The sequence below is a fragment of the Aspergillus foveolatus genome (assembly GCF_047715535.1).
Source record: "Aspergillus foveolatus strain CBS 279.81 unplaced genomic scaffold BDW70scaffold_22, whole genome shotgun sequence".
In the NCBI taxonomy this organism is placed as follows: Eukaryota; Fungi; Ascomycota; class Eurotiomycetes; order Eurotiales; family Aspergillaceae; genus Aspergillus; species Aspergillus foveolatus.
In genome coordinates, this window is record NW_027396086.1 from 112,056 (window position 1) to 124,091 (window position 12,036).

General features: G+C 51.5%; 6 protein-coding genes across 6 annotated transcripts; 3 read left to right on the forward strand and 3 right to left on the reverse strand.

Annotated features, from left to right (window-relative positions):
- Positions 1-117: 117 nt before the first annotated feature.
- ilv3C (putative dihydroxy-acid dehydratase) lies at positions 118-2,007 on the forward strand (the record flags this gene model as incomplete). The annotated part of the gene is made up of 3 exons (XM_073742343.1): positions 118-532; positions 581-792; positions 844-2,007. The coding sequence occupies 3 exons, from the start codon at positions 118-120 to the stop codon at positions 2,005-2,007; spliced, it is 1,791 nt and encodes a 596-aa protein (XP_073596244.1).
- Positions 2,008-2,180: 173 nt separating this feature from the next.
- On the forward strand, positions 2,181-5,173 carry BDW70DRAFT_167958 (Mcl1 family WD40 repeat domain-containing protein; the record flags this gene model as incomplete). Its single annotated transcript, XM_073742344.1, has 8 exons — positions 2,181-2,362; positions 2,417-2,574; positions 2,628-2,779; positions 2,833-3,767; positions 3,811-3,945; positions 3,990-4,121; positions 4,169-4,467; positions 4,511-5,173. The coding sequence occupies exons 1-8, from the start codon at positions 2,326-2,328 to the stop codon at positions 5,171-5,173; spliced, it is 2,511 nt and encodes an 836-aa protein (XP_073596245.1). The 5' UTR covers positions 2,181-2,325.
- Positions 5,174-5,370: 197 nt separating this feature from the next.
- On the forward strand, positions 5,371-6,706 carry BDW70DRAFT_47473 (uncharacterized protein). Its single transcript, XM_073744091.1, has 2 exons — positions 5,371-5,693; positions 5,759-6,706. Exons 1-2 carry the CDS (start codon positions 5,423-5,425, stop codon positions 6,559-6,561), a joined length of 1,074 nt encoding a protein of 357 aa, XP_073596246.1. The 5' UTR covers positions 5,371-5,422; the 3' UTR covers positions 6,562-6,706.
- Positions 6,707-6,830: 124 nt separating this feature from the next.
- Positions 6,831-8,328, reverse strand: BDW70DRAFT_47477 (putative tetracycline transporter). Its single transcript, XM_073744092.1, has 2 exons — positions 8,201-8,328; positions 6,831-8,147 (listed from the first exon to the last, which is right to left on the reverse strand). The coding sequence occupies exons 1-2, from the start codon at positions 8,267-8,269 to the stop codon at positions 6,852-6,854; spliced, it is 1,365 nt and encodes a 454-aa protein (XP_073596247.1). The 5' UTR covers positions 8,270-8,328; the 3' UTR covers positions 6,831-6,851.
- Positions 8,329-8,700: 372 nt separating this feature from the next.
- BDW70DRAFT_135693 (uncharacterized protein) lies at positions 8,701-10,909 on the reverse strand. The gene is made up of 4 exons (XM_073736733.1): positions 10,600-10,909; positions 10,488-10,515; positions 9,880-10,429; positions 8,701-9,823 (listed from the first exon to the last, which is right to left on the reverse strand). The coding sequence occupies exons 1-4, from the start codon at positions 10,725-10,727 to the stop codon at positions 9,225-9,227; spliced, it is 1,305 nt and encodes a 434-aa protein (XP_073596248.1). The 5' UTR covers positions 10,728-10,909; the 3' UTR covers positions 8,701-9,224.
- A 257-nt stretch (positions 10,910-11,166) lies between these two features.
- Positions 11,167-11,880, reverse strand: BDW70DRAFT_135695 (uncharacterized protein). The gene is made up of 4 exons (XM_073736734.1): positions 11,745-11,880; positions 11,649-11,680; positions 11,452-11,533; positions 11,167-11,392 (listed from the first exon to the last, which is right to left on the reverse strand). The coding sequence occupies exons 1-4, from the start codon at positions 11,838-11,840 to the stop codon at positions 11,366-11,368; spliced, it is 237 nt and encodes a 78-aa protein (XP_073596249.1). The 5' UTR covers positions 11,841-11,880; the 3' UTR covers positions 11,167-11,365.
- Between the last annotated feature and the right edge of the window lie 156 nt (positions 11,881-12,036).

Below are 12,036 nucleotides of genomic sequence, written 5' to 3' on the forward strand. Positions count from 1 at the left end.
GCGCCGATGTACTCGAGCCGATCCCATCATTATAACATAAATAACGTAAGTAAGTGAGTTACGATCCTCTGCACTGACGCTCCCCTTTTGTTTTACGGATAGAAATAAGACATAGTCATGGACAAAGACGAAAACCAAATCCTTGCAGACTATCACCTCTCTACCCCCATAACTTCCACCTCGGGCCTCCGACAAGGCCTAACCTCCTATGGCGACGCGCACTTCTCCCTTTTTCTCCGCAAGGTCTTCGTCAAAGCCCTAGGCTACTCTGAAGACGCGCTCTCAAGGCCCATCATTGGAATCATCAACACCTACTCCGGATTCAACCCATGCCACGGCAATGTGCCGCAACTTATCGAGGCCGCGAAGCGCGGCATCCAGTTAAATGGCGGTCTTGCGGTTGAGTTCCCTACAATCAGTGTACACGAATCGTTTTCGCATCCGACGAGCATGTTCCTGAGAAATCTGATGAGCATGGATACGGAGGAGATGATAAGGGCTCAGCCATTGGATGCTTGTGTTATGATCGGCGGTAAGTTTACTCTCTTAATAGCGGAATGGGACTAATGGATGCCCTTAGGATGTGACAAGACTGTTCCTGCGCAACTGATGGGCGGCATTTCTGCCAACAAGCCTATTCTTCCCCTAATTACTGGGCCGATGATGCCTGGGAGTCATCGCGGGCAGAGGATAGGTGCTTGTACAGACTGCCGGAACAACTGGGCTGCTTTCCGTGCTGGTGAGATAGACATTGAAGAAATCTCAGCTATCAATGAGGAGCTTGCACCGACGGTGAGTTGGGATCTGGACATCGAGTCGGTTGACCCAGACTAAAGAGTCTAGATTGGAACATGCGGCGTCATGGGAACTGCAAGCACAATGGCGTGCGTCACCGCTGCTCTTGGTATGATGCCATTACGCGGAGCATCTGCACCAGCAGTGTCGTCTGCAAGAGCTCGAGTTGCTGAAGAGACAGGTGCGAATGCAGTAAGGGCAGCAAACAGCAAGTGGAAACCACAGGATATCCTATCGAAGGAGTCTTTTCTAAATGCCATCATCGTCCTGCAAGCAATAGGCGGATCAACAAATGCGGTAGTGCACCTTATGGCTATTGCAAATCGACATCCTAAGGTACAGGGTGTGATAACCCTACAGACATTTGAAGAGGTTGGACGCAAGACGCCGCTACTGGTGGACCTCAAGCCCAGTGGCGATAACTACATGACTGATTTCCATAATGCCGGGGGCATGTTAGCGCTCTTACATACTCTTCGACCCCTCCTCCATCTCTCAGCCATGACAATTACCGGCCAAACAATAGGCGAGCTCCTGGATGCGTCACCATTCAGAGATTTCTCCCTATCCCGGAAAATCATCAGACCACTCTCAGACCCTCTCTACCCTTCATCATCGCTGATAGTGCTGCAAGGAAATATAGCGCCCAATGGCGCGGTCATGAAAGCCTCCGCCTCCAAAGACCGCAGACTTCTCTCGCACACCGGGCCTGCAGTTGTCTTTGAGAATTCCGCCGACCTCGCCAGACGCATTGATGACCCGGATCTCGATGTTACGGCAGACTCAATCCTTGTTCTCAAAAATATCGGACCGATCGGGAACCCGGGGATGCCAGAGGCAGGACTCCTACCCATCCCACGTAAACTAGCTGCCGCAGGCGTAAAAGACATGCTTCGAATCTCAGACGGCCGGATGTCTGGCACTGCCGGAGGGACCATCATCCTTCATGTATCGCCGGAGTCGGCTGTGCCCGAGTCACCATTTGGTATTGTACAGACAGGTGACCTTATTACTTGTGACATCAAGAGCAGGGGACTGCACCTGGAGATATCAGAGGAAGAACTAAAGTCGCGAATTGAGGCTCGGAAAGCAGCGACTGCTGTGAAGCCGAGGCAGAGGGGGTATCGGGCGTTGTATGAGCGGTCGGTCAATCAGGCGCAGGATGGAGCCGACTTTGATTTTCTGACGGCAGACGGGGGATCTAGGGATTAGCTTAATTCTCTTTTGTGGAGAGACTTAATAAGTTGAGACATGACTTATTTCTTTACGTAGATCTGGAGCCAAAGACTTGGGAGGTTGAGCCCTGACCCTCTGCCCTAAGCCCGCATTTTGCCCGAAACAGCTAAAACGCGGCGCGTCCGACAACGCGCTCGACAACGCGTCTTGTCCAGTGCTTTTCGACTGCGATAAGGCATCTCCATACAAGTTCTGGATAGCGTGTTCGTCAGGACCAGCGGTTTAGTTACGACATGCTGAAAAGAGTACGGTGATTCCTAGGTTCATTCGGTTTTTTAAAACATATCTTTGAAAATGTCTGATCCCGTCCGACCTAGGGGCAGGCCAGCCCGTAAGTTCAACTTAACCCGACCATTCATGCAGCGCTTACAATAAACGAACCTAGACACACCTGGAACGACTGTTTTGACGTATACCCCTGACGGCCGATACATTATCACTGGAGGCTCGAATTCCGCGATCCGAATCTATACCGATGGAGAAGATGGGGAACCCAAAACCGTGGAAGAAGGCGCCGATGCACATCTCGCTGTAGGAGCTACGGTAGGTGTAGCCTAGGAATCTTAGCAGTCGGGGATGTAGGCTGATATACGCAGAATGAATACTTTTTCATGGGCGCCGAAGACGGCACAGTTTGGCAGTACGAAGTCAAGTCAGGGAGGATGGACAAACTCCTTACACGCACTGCGCTGGCAGTGCGCGATATCGCCATTACGAAGGATGAGGAGTGGGTTGCTGTCGCGAGCGAGTGAGTTGACTACCGCTTACCATGACTTTGACGTATCAGCTGATGCGAGCTAGTGAGCTTACTGTAAAACTGGTGAATATCGAGGACATGACCAAGGTCAAGTACTTGCGGGAACAGGCAAAGGGAACGAAACACATCACTTTTGACCCGAATGGACGGTATGTAGCGGTGTCGTGTACGGATGGGTTCGTATATCTCTACTCAATGGACACCGAGGAGCCCGAGCTGGCACGGAAGCTAGACGGTGTGATCCGGCGGCTCGAACCCGAAGACGAAGCGACCGCGAGGGTGGTCTGGCATCCTGATGGTACTGCATTTGCGACGGCGGATGCGAGCCGGGATATTGCCTTGTTCTCCGTAGGCGATTGGAAGAAGGAGATGTCGTTCTCTGGTGGCCATAATGGGGATATCACGGCCTTGAGTTGGTCTCCTAACGGAGCGCTCATGGTGACCGCTGCAAAGGACGGCCAGGTGCTGCTCTGGGAGAGTAAGACACAGAAGATCCTCCATCGATACGACTTTCCAAATGTGATCAATCTTGCATGGCATCCGACAAAGAACGGTATCTCACTCACCACGTCGGACGGAGAGATATTCATCTTCGATGGATTTGTGCCCAAGGACTACCAGGCTCTCCTTCAGAAGCCGCTACAAGCAGCACCTATATTCCCCGGCGCATTGACTGAGATATCCGATAATGTGCGGCGACCCTTAGCAAGTCGGCCTAAGGAGGCACTGCGCAGGGGCAGCATTGACTCGCTAGATGATATCCTGGGTTACGACCAAGACATGGAAGACTTTGTCGAAGACGACGATGGAGCTGGTTACGTTGAGAGTATGAATGGGTTTGGGAAGCGCACGAACGAGCATCTGGGTGATATTGAGGGTCATGTGGATAAACGGACATTGACTTCGTTTCCGAAGCCAAAGGTCCACCCGCCACTTCAACCTGGTAGCACGCCTTGGAGGGGGAACCGCCGGTATCTATGTAAGAGCACCGTCCTCTAACATGTCACGTACTGACAGGATAGGCTTGAACTTGACGGGTGCTGTGTGGACTGTGGACCAGGAAACTCATAATACTGTGACGGTGGAGTTTTACGACCGGGAACTGCACCGTGACTTTCACTTTACTGACCCGTATTTGTATGATCGGGCGTGTCTAAGTAAGTCAAATATTCCGGATTTAATCGCCTACTAACAGTATCAGATGAAAATGGGGCTCTTTTCTCAAACAATCCGGTTGATGATAGTCCTGCCACGATCTTCTACCGTCCGCATGAGACGTGGACAACGCGAGCAGACTGGAAAACTACGCTGCCAAAAGGAGAACACATTCGAGGTATGAGAGCACCCAGTTTATGGCATCAGGAAAATTAACAACAGCAGCGCTGGCGCTTAGTGATTCGTACATTGTCGCAGTAACGACAAAAGACTATGTTAGAGTATATACGTTATATGGCACACCTTTCAGGGTGTACAGACAGAAAAGCCCGGCCGTGACCTGCGCCGCCTGGAGAGACTATGTTATGACCATAGGCAACGGGCCGCTGGGAAGCGACGGGCGAACGGGGACGCTGCGGTACTCGATCGAAAACGTCAAGCGCGACGAAATTTGCCAGAACGAGGATGTCGTGGCTATCCCGGAAGGAGCTGAGCTGAAAAGCGTTTTCTTCACAGATATGGGGGTGAGCTTTTCTCTATTGATTTGAGACCTATCTAACTGAGTAGGACCCCTGTATCTACGACACGGAAGGCGTGCTGCTGGTCCTGCAGCACTGGCGCACCCCAGGCCAAGCGCGCTGGGTCCCACTCCTCGACACAAAGCAGTTGGAGCGACTGGCAAGCGGCCGCAAAGAAGAAACGTACTGGCCCGTCGCAGTCGCGCAAGACAAATTTCACTGCATCATCCTGAAAGGCGGAGATCGATACCCGTACTTCCCACGACCAATGCTCAGCGAATTCGACTTCCAGATCCCCATCTCCGACAAGCCCAAGCCGCAAGAGGGAGACAAAGAAGAAAGCACCGCGCGCAACGACAGCATGCCCCTTGAGGAATCGTTTGTCCGTGGTAATCTCCTCCTCTCACTGTTCCAAGACCTCCTTTCGGCCACGCACGCGACGGCCACGCAGCGCGCTGAGTTGTCGCGGAAGGAGCTGGAGCTGGACAAGGTGCTTCTGCAGCTTCTGGCGATTGAGTGCCGAGAGGGCGAGGAGCGGGGCATGAAGGCGCTGGAGCTGGTGCATATGATGAAAGACCGCAATGGGAAAATGGTTGAGGCGGCTGTCAAGGTTGCGCAGCGGTATAACCGGGGCGTACTGGAGGATAAAATCCGGGACTTGGCGGCGCGGCGGTATGCAGGGGAGGACGACGACGATGAATTAGCATTTTGATGAGTGTATGATATACTAGCTGTCTAAATGATACCTTAATAGATCGATACCGGATTGGATAAGCTGGCGATATTTTTGGTAGTTGATGTACTCCGCAGAGTCCAGAGATAGTACTGCAACGGGCCTGTGGGTCAACGTCATCAATTCAGTAATCTTCGAGTCTCCATTCTCCAAATTCCATTCTTCAATTTACAACTATTTGATTACGAGTATTCTAATGCATTAATCACGCCATTACCGTCTCCCGCGATGCCGAAGCTCGCTCTCTCTCGCTCATCCACCTTTGCCTCCTCCCGCACTACTCGCTTCCATCGATTTCGCTCCAACAGCTCAAGATGCGCGTCTTCTCACTCCCAAATCCGCCATGATATCCCTCGCTCACCGTCACCTCAAGCCCATCTTCCTCTCCTGCCCTCTCAATCAGGGCCTGGATTCAGCTTCAAATACTCGCTCACAGACGATCTTACTCCTCCAAACGACCACAAACCCCCCGATGAGCGGATCATAAAGCTTGGAAAGAGTATACCTCGCCTTCCCTGACCACTGTATATCTAAAAGGATATAAATAACGTTATTATAAAACAGCTCTACGAATCCTCTCGCCCCTCCTCCCGACGATTCTCACGAACCCTCTTCCCCCACACATACTCTCTCCCAACGTAACCCTCCACCTCTTTCCCTCGACGCACCCGCATCTGCCCACCGTCAAGGGCCGCACCCTCTACCGCGCCGCTTTATGGGCTGTACCTGTAGCCTGGAGCAGTGTCCCGCTGGTCGGAAACGTGAAACTGCAAATTCTCAGCGAGAGGATCGTGCGCGGCGGGATAGTTCCAGATCCACAGGTGGACACGGCGCATGGAACACAAATCAAAAATGGGGATTGCGGTGATGAGAGACTTGTAGTGCGCTGGCGGACGGAGAAGCCGAACTCTCATTCATCTTCGTCTTCATCTAAATCCGCGTCTTCGACATTATCATCTACATCTCCATCACCTCTAAAACGAGATCCGAAAACCGGCGACGAATCCAAGACAAACACGAACAAAGGCCTGAGCATTCTTCTTGGTGGGGATGCTCCGATCTTCAAACTCTCACGCGACGACCAGTTCACCGGCCTCTTTATATTCTCTTTCGATGAAGAAGGCCGTGTTCTGACGCAGACAATCGAGCATGCCGAGGACGCGGGTGGCTGGGAGCGCACGGCGAAGTTTGTCACCCTCACAGATTGGCTGATTGGGAAGGCGAGGGGATCGTTGGATACGCCACAGCCGGCCGGGTTGTGCTGTTCTGGTACTGAGCAGGATCCTGGTCATGGTCGACAGGACCTGTGGCGAAGTGATGAGGCTGAAAAGATTAGGATCTCGGGGGCGTCCGGATCTTCGTTATAATTCTTCTATTTTCCATGCTCGATGGTTGCCGAGATGATAGAATGCTGGCGTTGTATTTATCTGGACAATCTCCTCTCTTGTTATTGGACTATATTATACTACATACCTATATCCCAATGAATGATTGCGATGCAGTGAATAGTCCAGTACAACAGCCACTGTCCAGCAGCAGCAGCAGCAACATTGCTCTAATTAGAGACTATGTATACCATATACAACAGCATAGGACATATATCGTACATACCTAGCCACATTCACAGAATCAATAAGTCTTGATATATGTAATAGAGTCATCGCACCGGTTTTCCTTTACCAGCCGCAGGAGGAACAGCCGGTGCCCTCAACCCGGTAAACACACCCATACAAACCCCAGCCATAACCACACTGCCAGTCAAATACGCAACCTCCCTTCCAACCCACCAGAACAGAGTACAAAACAGCACTGGCCCCGCCGCGCGTCCGGCCTGACCCCAGCTCCTCAGCCGTCCCAAAACAACGCCCCTCTCTTCCTCCCTAGCTTCCAATGACCCGAGCGCATTCAATCCTGTCACAACTGTCGCACTTGTCACGGCAAGGAAAGTAGCAGCTGTATAGAGACCAGCTAGTGATGTGACCCGGGACAGCAGAAAGAAGGCAATTGTTGCGCTCGCAACGCCGATCCGCACGACGAGGAGGGGCGGGAGCCTGCGCACGACAGTGCCTTGGAGGAGTGAAGCGATGAGACCCATTGTTGACAGGAGACGACCGTTCAATGCGGCAGGAGAAGCGGTGGAGTTCGTGTAGAACGTTGCCGTCAGGAAAGGTAGAGAGAATTCCATACCAGAGAAGGGGAGGAGAAAGAGGAGGTGTAGGATGTTAAGGGTGGCGGGGTTGTTATTGTATTTATATGTCGAGCTCTTCGCCTTGGGCGTCTCCTCCGTCTTCTTCGAATCTTCATTCATGGTAGAGGCCGAGACCGAGGAATCCCCTGTAATCCGCGGATGTGTCTCTGGCAAACAAGCGTAGATGTAAACCGTCTCAAGCAGAATGAGCCCCAGGCTGACCCCCGCTGCCGTCGCAAACGGATTCGCCTTAACAGTCATAATCCCGGACAAGTACGCGCCTAGGGCAGGTCCAAACGTGAACGCGATACTGAAGCACGCGCCGACCAGCGCCATCGTCGACCCGCGCTGACTTGGCTCACTGATATCCGTCGCGATCGCATGCGCAAGTTGCACATTGCCTTCACTCAGCCCTCCCACGATGCGACTCGCAAGGAACGTTCGGAAATCGGTTGCAGCGACCCAGAGTGCAACGCTGAGTGTGTTTCCGAGCATTGATGCTAGCAATGCCTTGCGGCGGCCATGCTTGTCAGAGAGCCGGCCGATCACGGGGGCGGCAATGGCTTGCAGAAGCGAAAACAGGGAGCCAAGGGCGCCGCCTAGAAGGACGATGTCGTAGCGAGAATCGATGGGTTTGGCGAAAGCATTCTTGTAGGCGTTCAGGTAGTGGAAGACCGTGTTTAGAGGGGAGGATGGGGAGGGATCACGCTCGCGGTAGAACGATAGGAGGGAAGGGAAGAGGGGGAGGATGAATGTGAACGATATCTGCCATTTTGCGCGTTAGGGGTTACAGTGGATATTTCAGATGGCAAGCATACCAGGTCTAGTAGCAAGGAAGCCATCAAAACCCTGAGAATCTTTTTGCGCTGTTCTGCGGGCACGGCCATGGTGTGCTAGCAAGCAGGAAGGGGTTCACTGGTCAGCGTCCAGGAAAGGAGGAGAAAACAGCATTTATATGGTGTGTTGAGAATAATGCAAGCTGTCCATCTGATTCATTCCAAATCATTCAAGTTCCAGACAAACAAATTATGTCATTCGATTAATCCAGTCCCACGAATCATATTCAATATATATTATGGAGTAGGCCCACCATTGGCCAGGCTTATGCTGTACTACAACTGATTACTTCGTATACTCTGTTCGCATACGAGGTTTACGAGGGATCCAAGCGAGTGGATAGCCTACAGCTAAATACGTATCTATGGAGAGGCATTAATGCTCACGAGCATATTTGGGATCGGCATCAACGGCGCAAAAGCGTCACTCGTCGTATTTTGTCAGCAACTCAATCCTGTGGTACCTTGCCATTGTCCTACAAGATCATTCCTAGTAAGTGTATAACAGAGACAACTGCTTCATGACTATGAACACCATTCTATCAGCCCACCTACATTCCCGCCGTCAGAAAACAACTGCCCAATCCCTTTCCAAGATTTATAGATATGTCGGCAACATAGGCCAAACTAAAATACAGGTGAAGGGAAGATAGATAGTGCGCGTTACCAAAGGCAACGCAACAACTATATCAAGAGAATATAGAAAGAGATATCGATCGAAGAACAACCAGATGCACGCTCAATAACCACAACACAAATGCCAACAGAAAAGTTTTGCAGGACCTCCCGGAACCAAGGAATTGGTGCAAAGTCTTGTTGTATCATTTCGAAAATTCATTGCTTTCGTGAACCATAACACCACCATTATCCATGAAGAGATATGATATATTATAGGAAATGGAAAGACAGTCGGCCTGATGAGCAGGTGGTCGAGAGGGAATAGATGGGGTGTAGAGAAAAGAATCGTGCTCAAGCATATTCCCTTCATGTCGCATAGTCGGTTCCATTACTGAGCAGCCGGGGTGGCAGCGGGAGCTCCGTTAGGTCCTCCACGTCCACGGCCGCCGCGGCCACGGCCACGGCCACGACCACGGAAGTCACCACGGCCACGGCCACGGAAGTTATCGCCTCCACGACCACGACCGCGGCCCCGACCTCGGAAGCTAGACTGCCTTTGGTGGCGGCTGCCCACCTGCTCAAAATCGTTTTCAGTCTTTTCTGCGTCCTCGGAGGCAACGTCGGCGGTTATGTTGGCCGGAGTCGCCTGGAGGCCAGTTTCCGTCTCAGCCGGGTCACGAGGAATCTCTACAAAGCCCTCAGTGTTTGTGGAAGAGGCAAGAGGGTCGCTGTTCGGCTCCCATGCGGATTCGGCGACCGCATTTGCACCTTCCCCAACAAGCGTCTGCGGCGGCGGAGCAACGCTCTCAGCCTCATTTGTGGAGGTGGTGGCGGCGTTGTCTGTAGCAGCTTCAGTGACATATACCGGGTCCTGAAGTTCGGTGGAAGCGGCGTTGGCTGTGGTGGGATCGGTCGCGGCCTCTGGAGCGGGCTGTGAAGCGGCTGGTGCGACTGTCTCCTGTTCGGAGAGCTGCTTAACACGAGCGACTGCATTTTGATGAGTCTCAATCTCAAGCACATTAAGTGAGAGCATAAAAACTTACAGGTGACTTCAAGCTTCTCGCCGTCAACACTGACAACCTTCTCATCGACGCCATCAATAAGTTTCTGCATCGAGGCAACTGCATCGAGGTGGCCTCCGTAGACCTGGGCGAGGACACCTTCGAAGGCACGACTCTCAGCCGTAGTCTCGTCCTCACCACGATGTCTTCTGATGGCAGCAGTGCTCAGGAATTTGCTCACGCTCAGCAATTGCTGAGTGGCATCCTCCTTCTTTACTTCAGGCGTTTTTACTTCAGGCGTTTGTTCTGCGGGTGCCGGTGTTGCAGTGGCAGCCTTCTCCCGCAGAGCCTCCACCTCCTTGTGCGCATTCTCGAGCTCCGCCTTCTGGCTCGCCAGACGCTGTTCGTAGAATGTCGCAAACTCCTTGTAGTGCGCAATCTGCTCCTCCAGCTGCGCAATGGTGGCCTGAAGAACAGGTTTCTTCAGTGCCTGTGCCTTTTGATCTTCGTTGATCTTCTTCTCTGCAACCAGCTCGTCGAGCGTCTTGTCAGGGTTGTTGGCGATGACGGCGTCCACTTTGGAGGTAGCGTTCTAGGTTGAGTTAGTATAAAACAATGAAATGCAAGGTAGCGTAGCCGAAGCTACTAACCAGCTTCTTCACATTGTTGCGCAAGTTCCTATGGATTAGTTAGAATTGTGTTAGTCCACCGCAAACGAAGAATATGAAGCAAGACGCGCGCAGAGCTTCGAATTGAGTGTACCTCTGAAGTTCTCTGTAGTGTGGAAATTCGACAAGCTCTGAATGTACGGAATTGGTAACACTGTTGGGCTTGACTTCTGAAGGAGTGGGAGACTGCGCAGGGGCAGTGTCAACAGCAGCTGCAGCCATTATGTAGGTAGTGGAGAATGTAGCAGATGATGAAGCTCGAATGTGAAGTTATGGTTAGATAATTAGAGTAGTATAGAACGGATAGAAAATTCGGAATTCAGACGACAGCCTGGAGGAGACACAAAATGCAGCAAACAGAGAGAAAGAAGAGAAGTTGACGTGTAGAAACAAGTGGAGGGCAGAAGAAAGCAAAGGCGGGCCCGTTACCGATCCTCAGCGCCGCCTTTTGTTTGTCGCGTGCAGTCAAGGGTTGCCCAACACTGGCATTAGTCAAGTGTTATTAGTCGATAATGGCATTTACTTCTGTTAGTTCCGTCTCAATATGATGTGGATGTCTATACTTTATGGAGTACAGTATCTAGCGTACCTGGGTACTCTGTAGTAGCGCTCACACACGAGGCTCTGCCGAGCTAAACTATCAACGTGAAGCAGCATTTATGGTTATACAAGTGATCATAGAATTGGGTATCAGGACTCCTAGAAAATTGACGCCAGAAAACTCCACTAAGTCCTGATGTCCGACTTCATCCAGCTTGAATTATAAACGACAATTCCTCAGTTCTGCGCCGATGTTCCACACCCAAAACAAAATGCCTAAAATCTGAGCAAGCGTCTATTGCGAGGGAATCGATTCTCAATCATCCTTTGAACTTCCGTAGCGTTTTCTGCAACACCAGATCCCGTCAGTATTATGCCTCGAACTGTCGCGCGCGTCGGCACAAACCTCCGTCACTTTGCGAACAGAGTTCGGACTGATACTCTTCTCGCCAGCCTTATGCGATCGAATTGAGGCTTCACGTATCAGCCTGCTATCGTCAGAAATGTTCGATCGCAGATCGTAAGAGAGGTACGCGCTAGGTGTGGTGTAAAACCGGGATCGGAGGACTAGAGGAGAAAGGTAATAAGACTTGATTGACTTACTCCTGCATGAAGAGCATGTAATCGAGGAATATCTAGTAGTAGACCCATTGGCTTTAGCAAATATCGAAGTTTGTAGTACGGGGTATGCTTGTTTACCAAGATATCTGCGTTCTTGCTCAAGCTGCGGTTTGCATGAGCCTTAACTATCCGCTTCACTGTCGCACGGGGATAGAGCTTCTGGGTAGCGGCCATTCTCCTGGTGTCAGATGGCCCTTTGACTCGGGCAAGTATGTTTTGGAGTATCTTGATTAATGTTGGTGAACGCCTTGTCAATTGCAGCAACTGGATAGATAAGATTATGTAATCAAATATGATCGGAGACTGCCGAGGCTGGAATGTATGATGTACTCGGAGTGATGAAACGTGCAGTCCGCCTCATGTTGTTGGC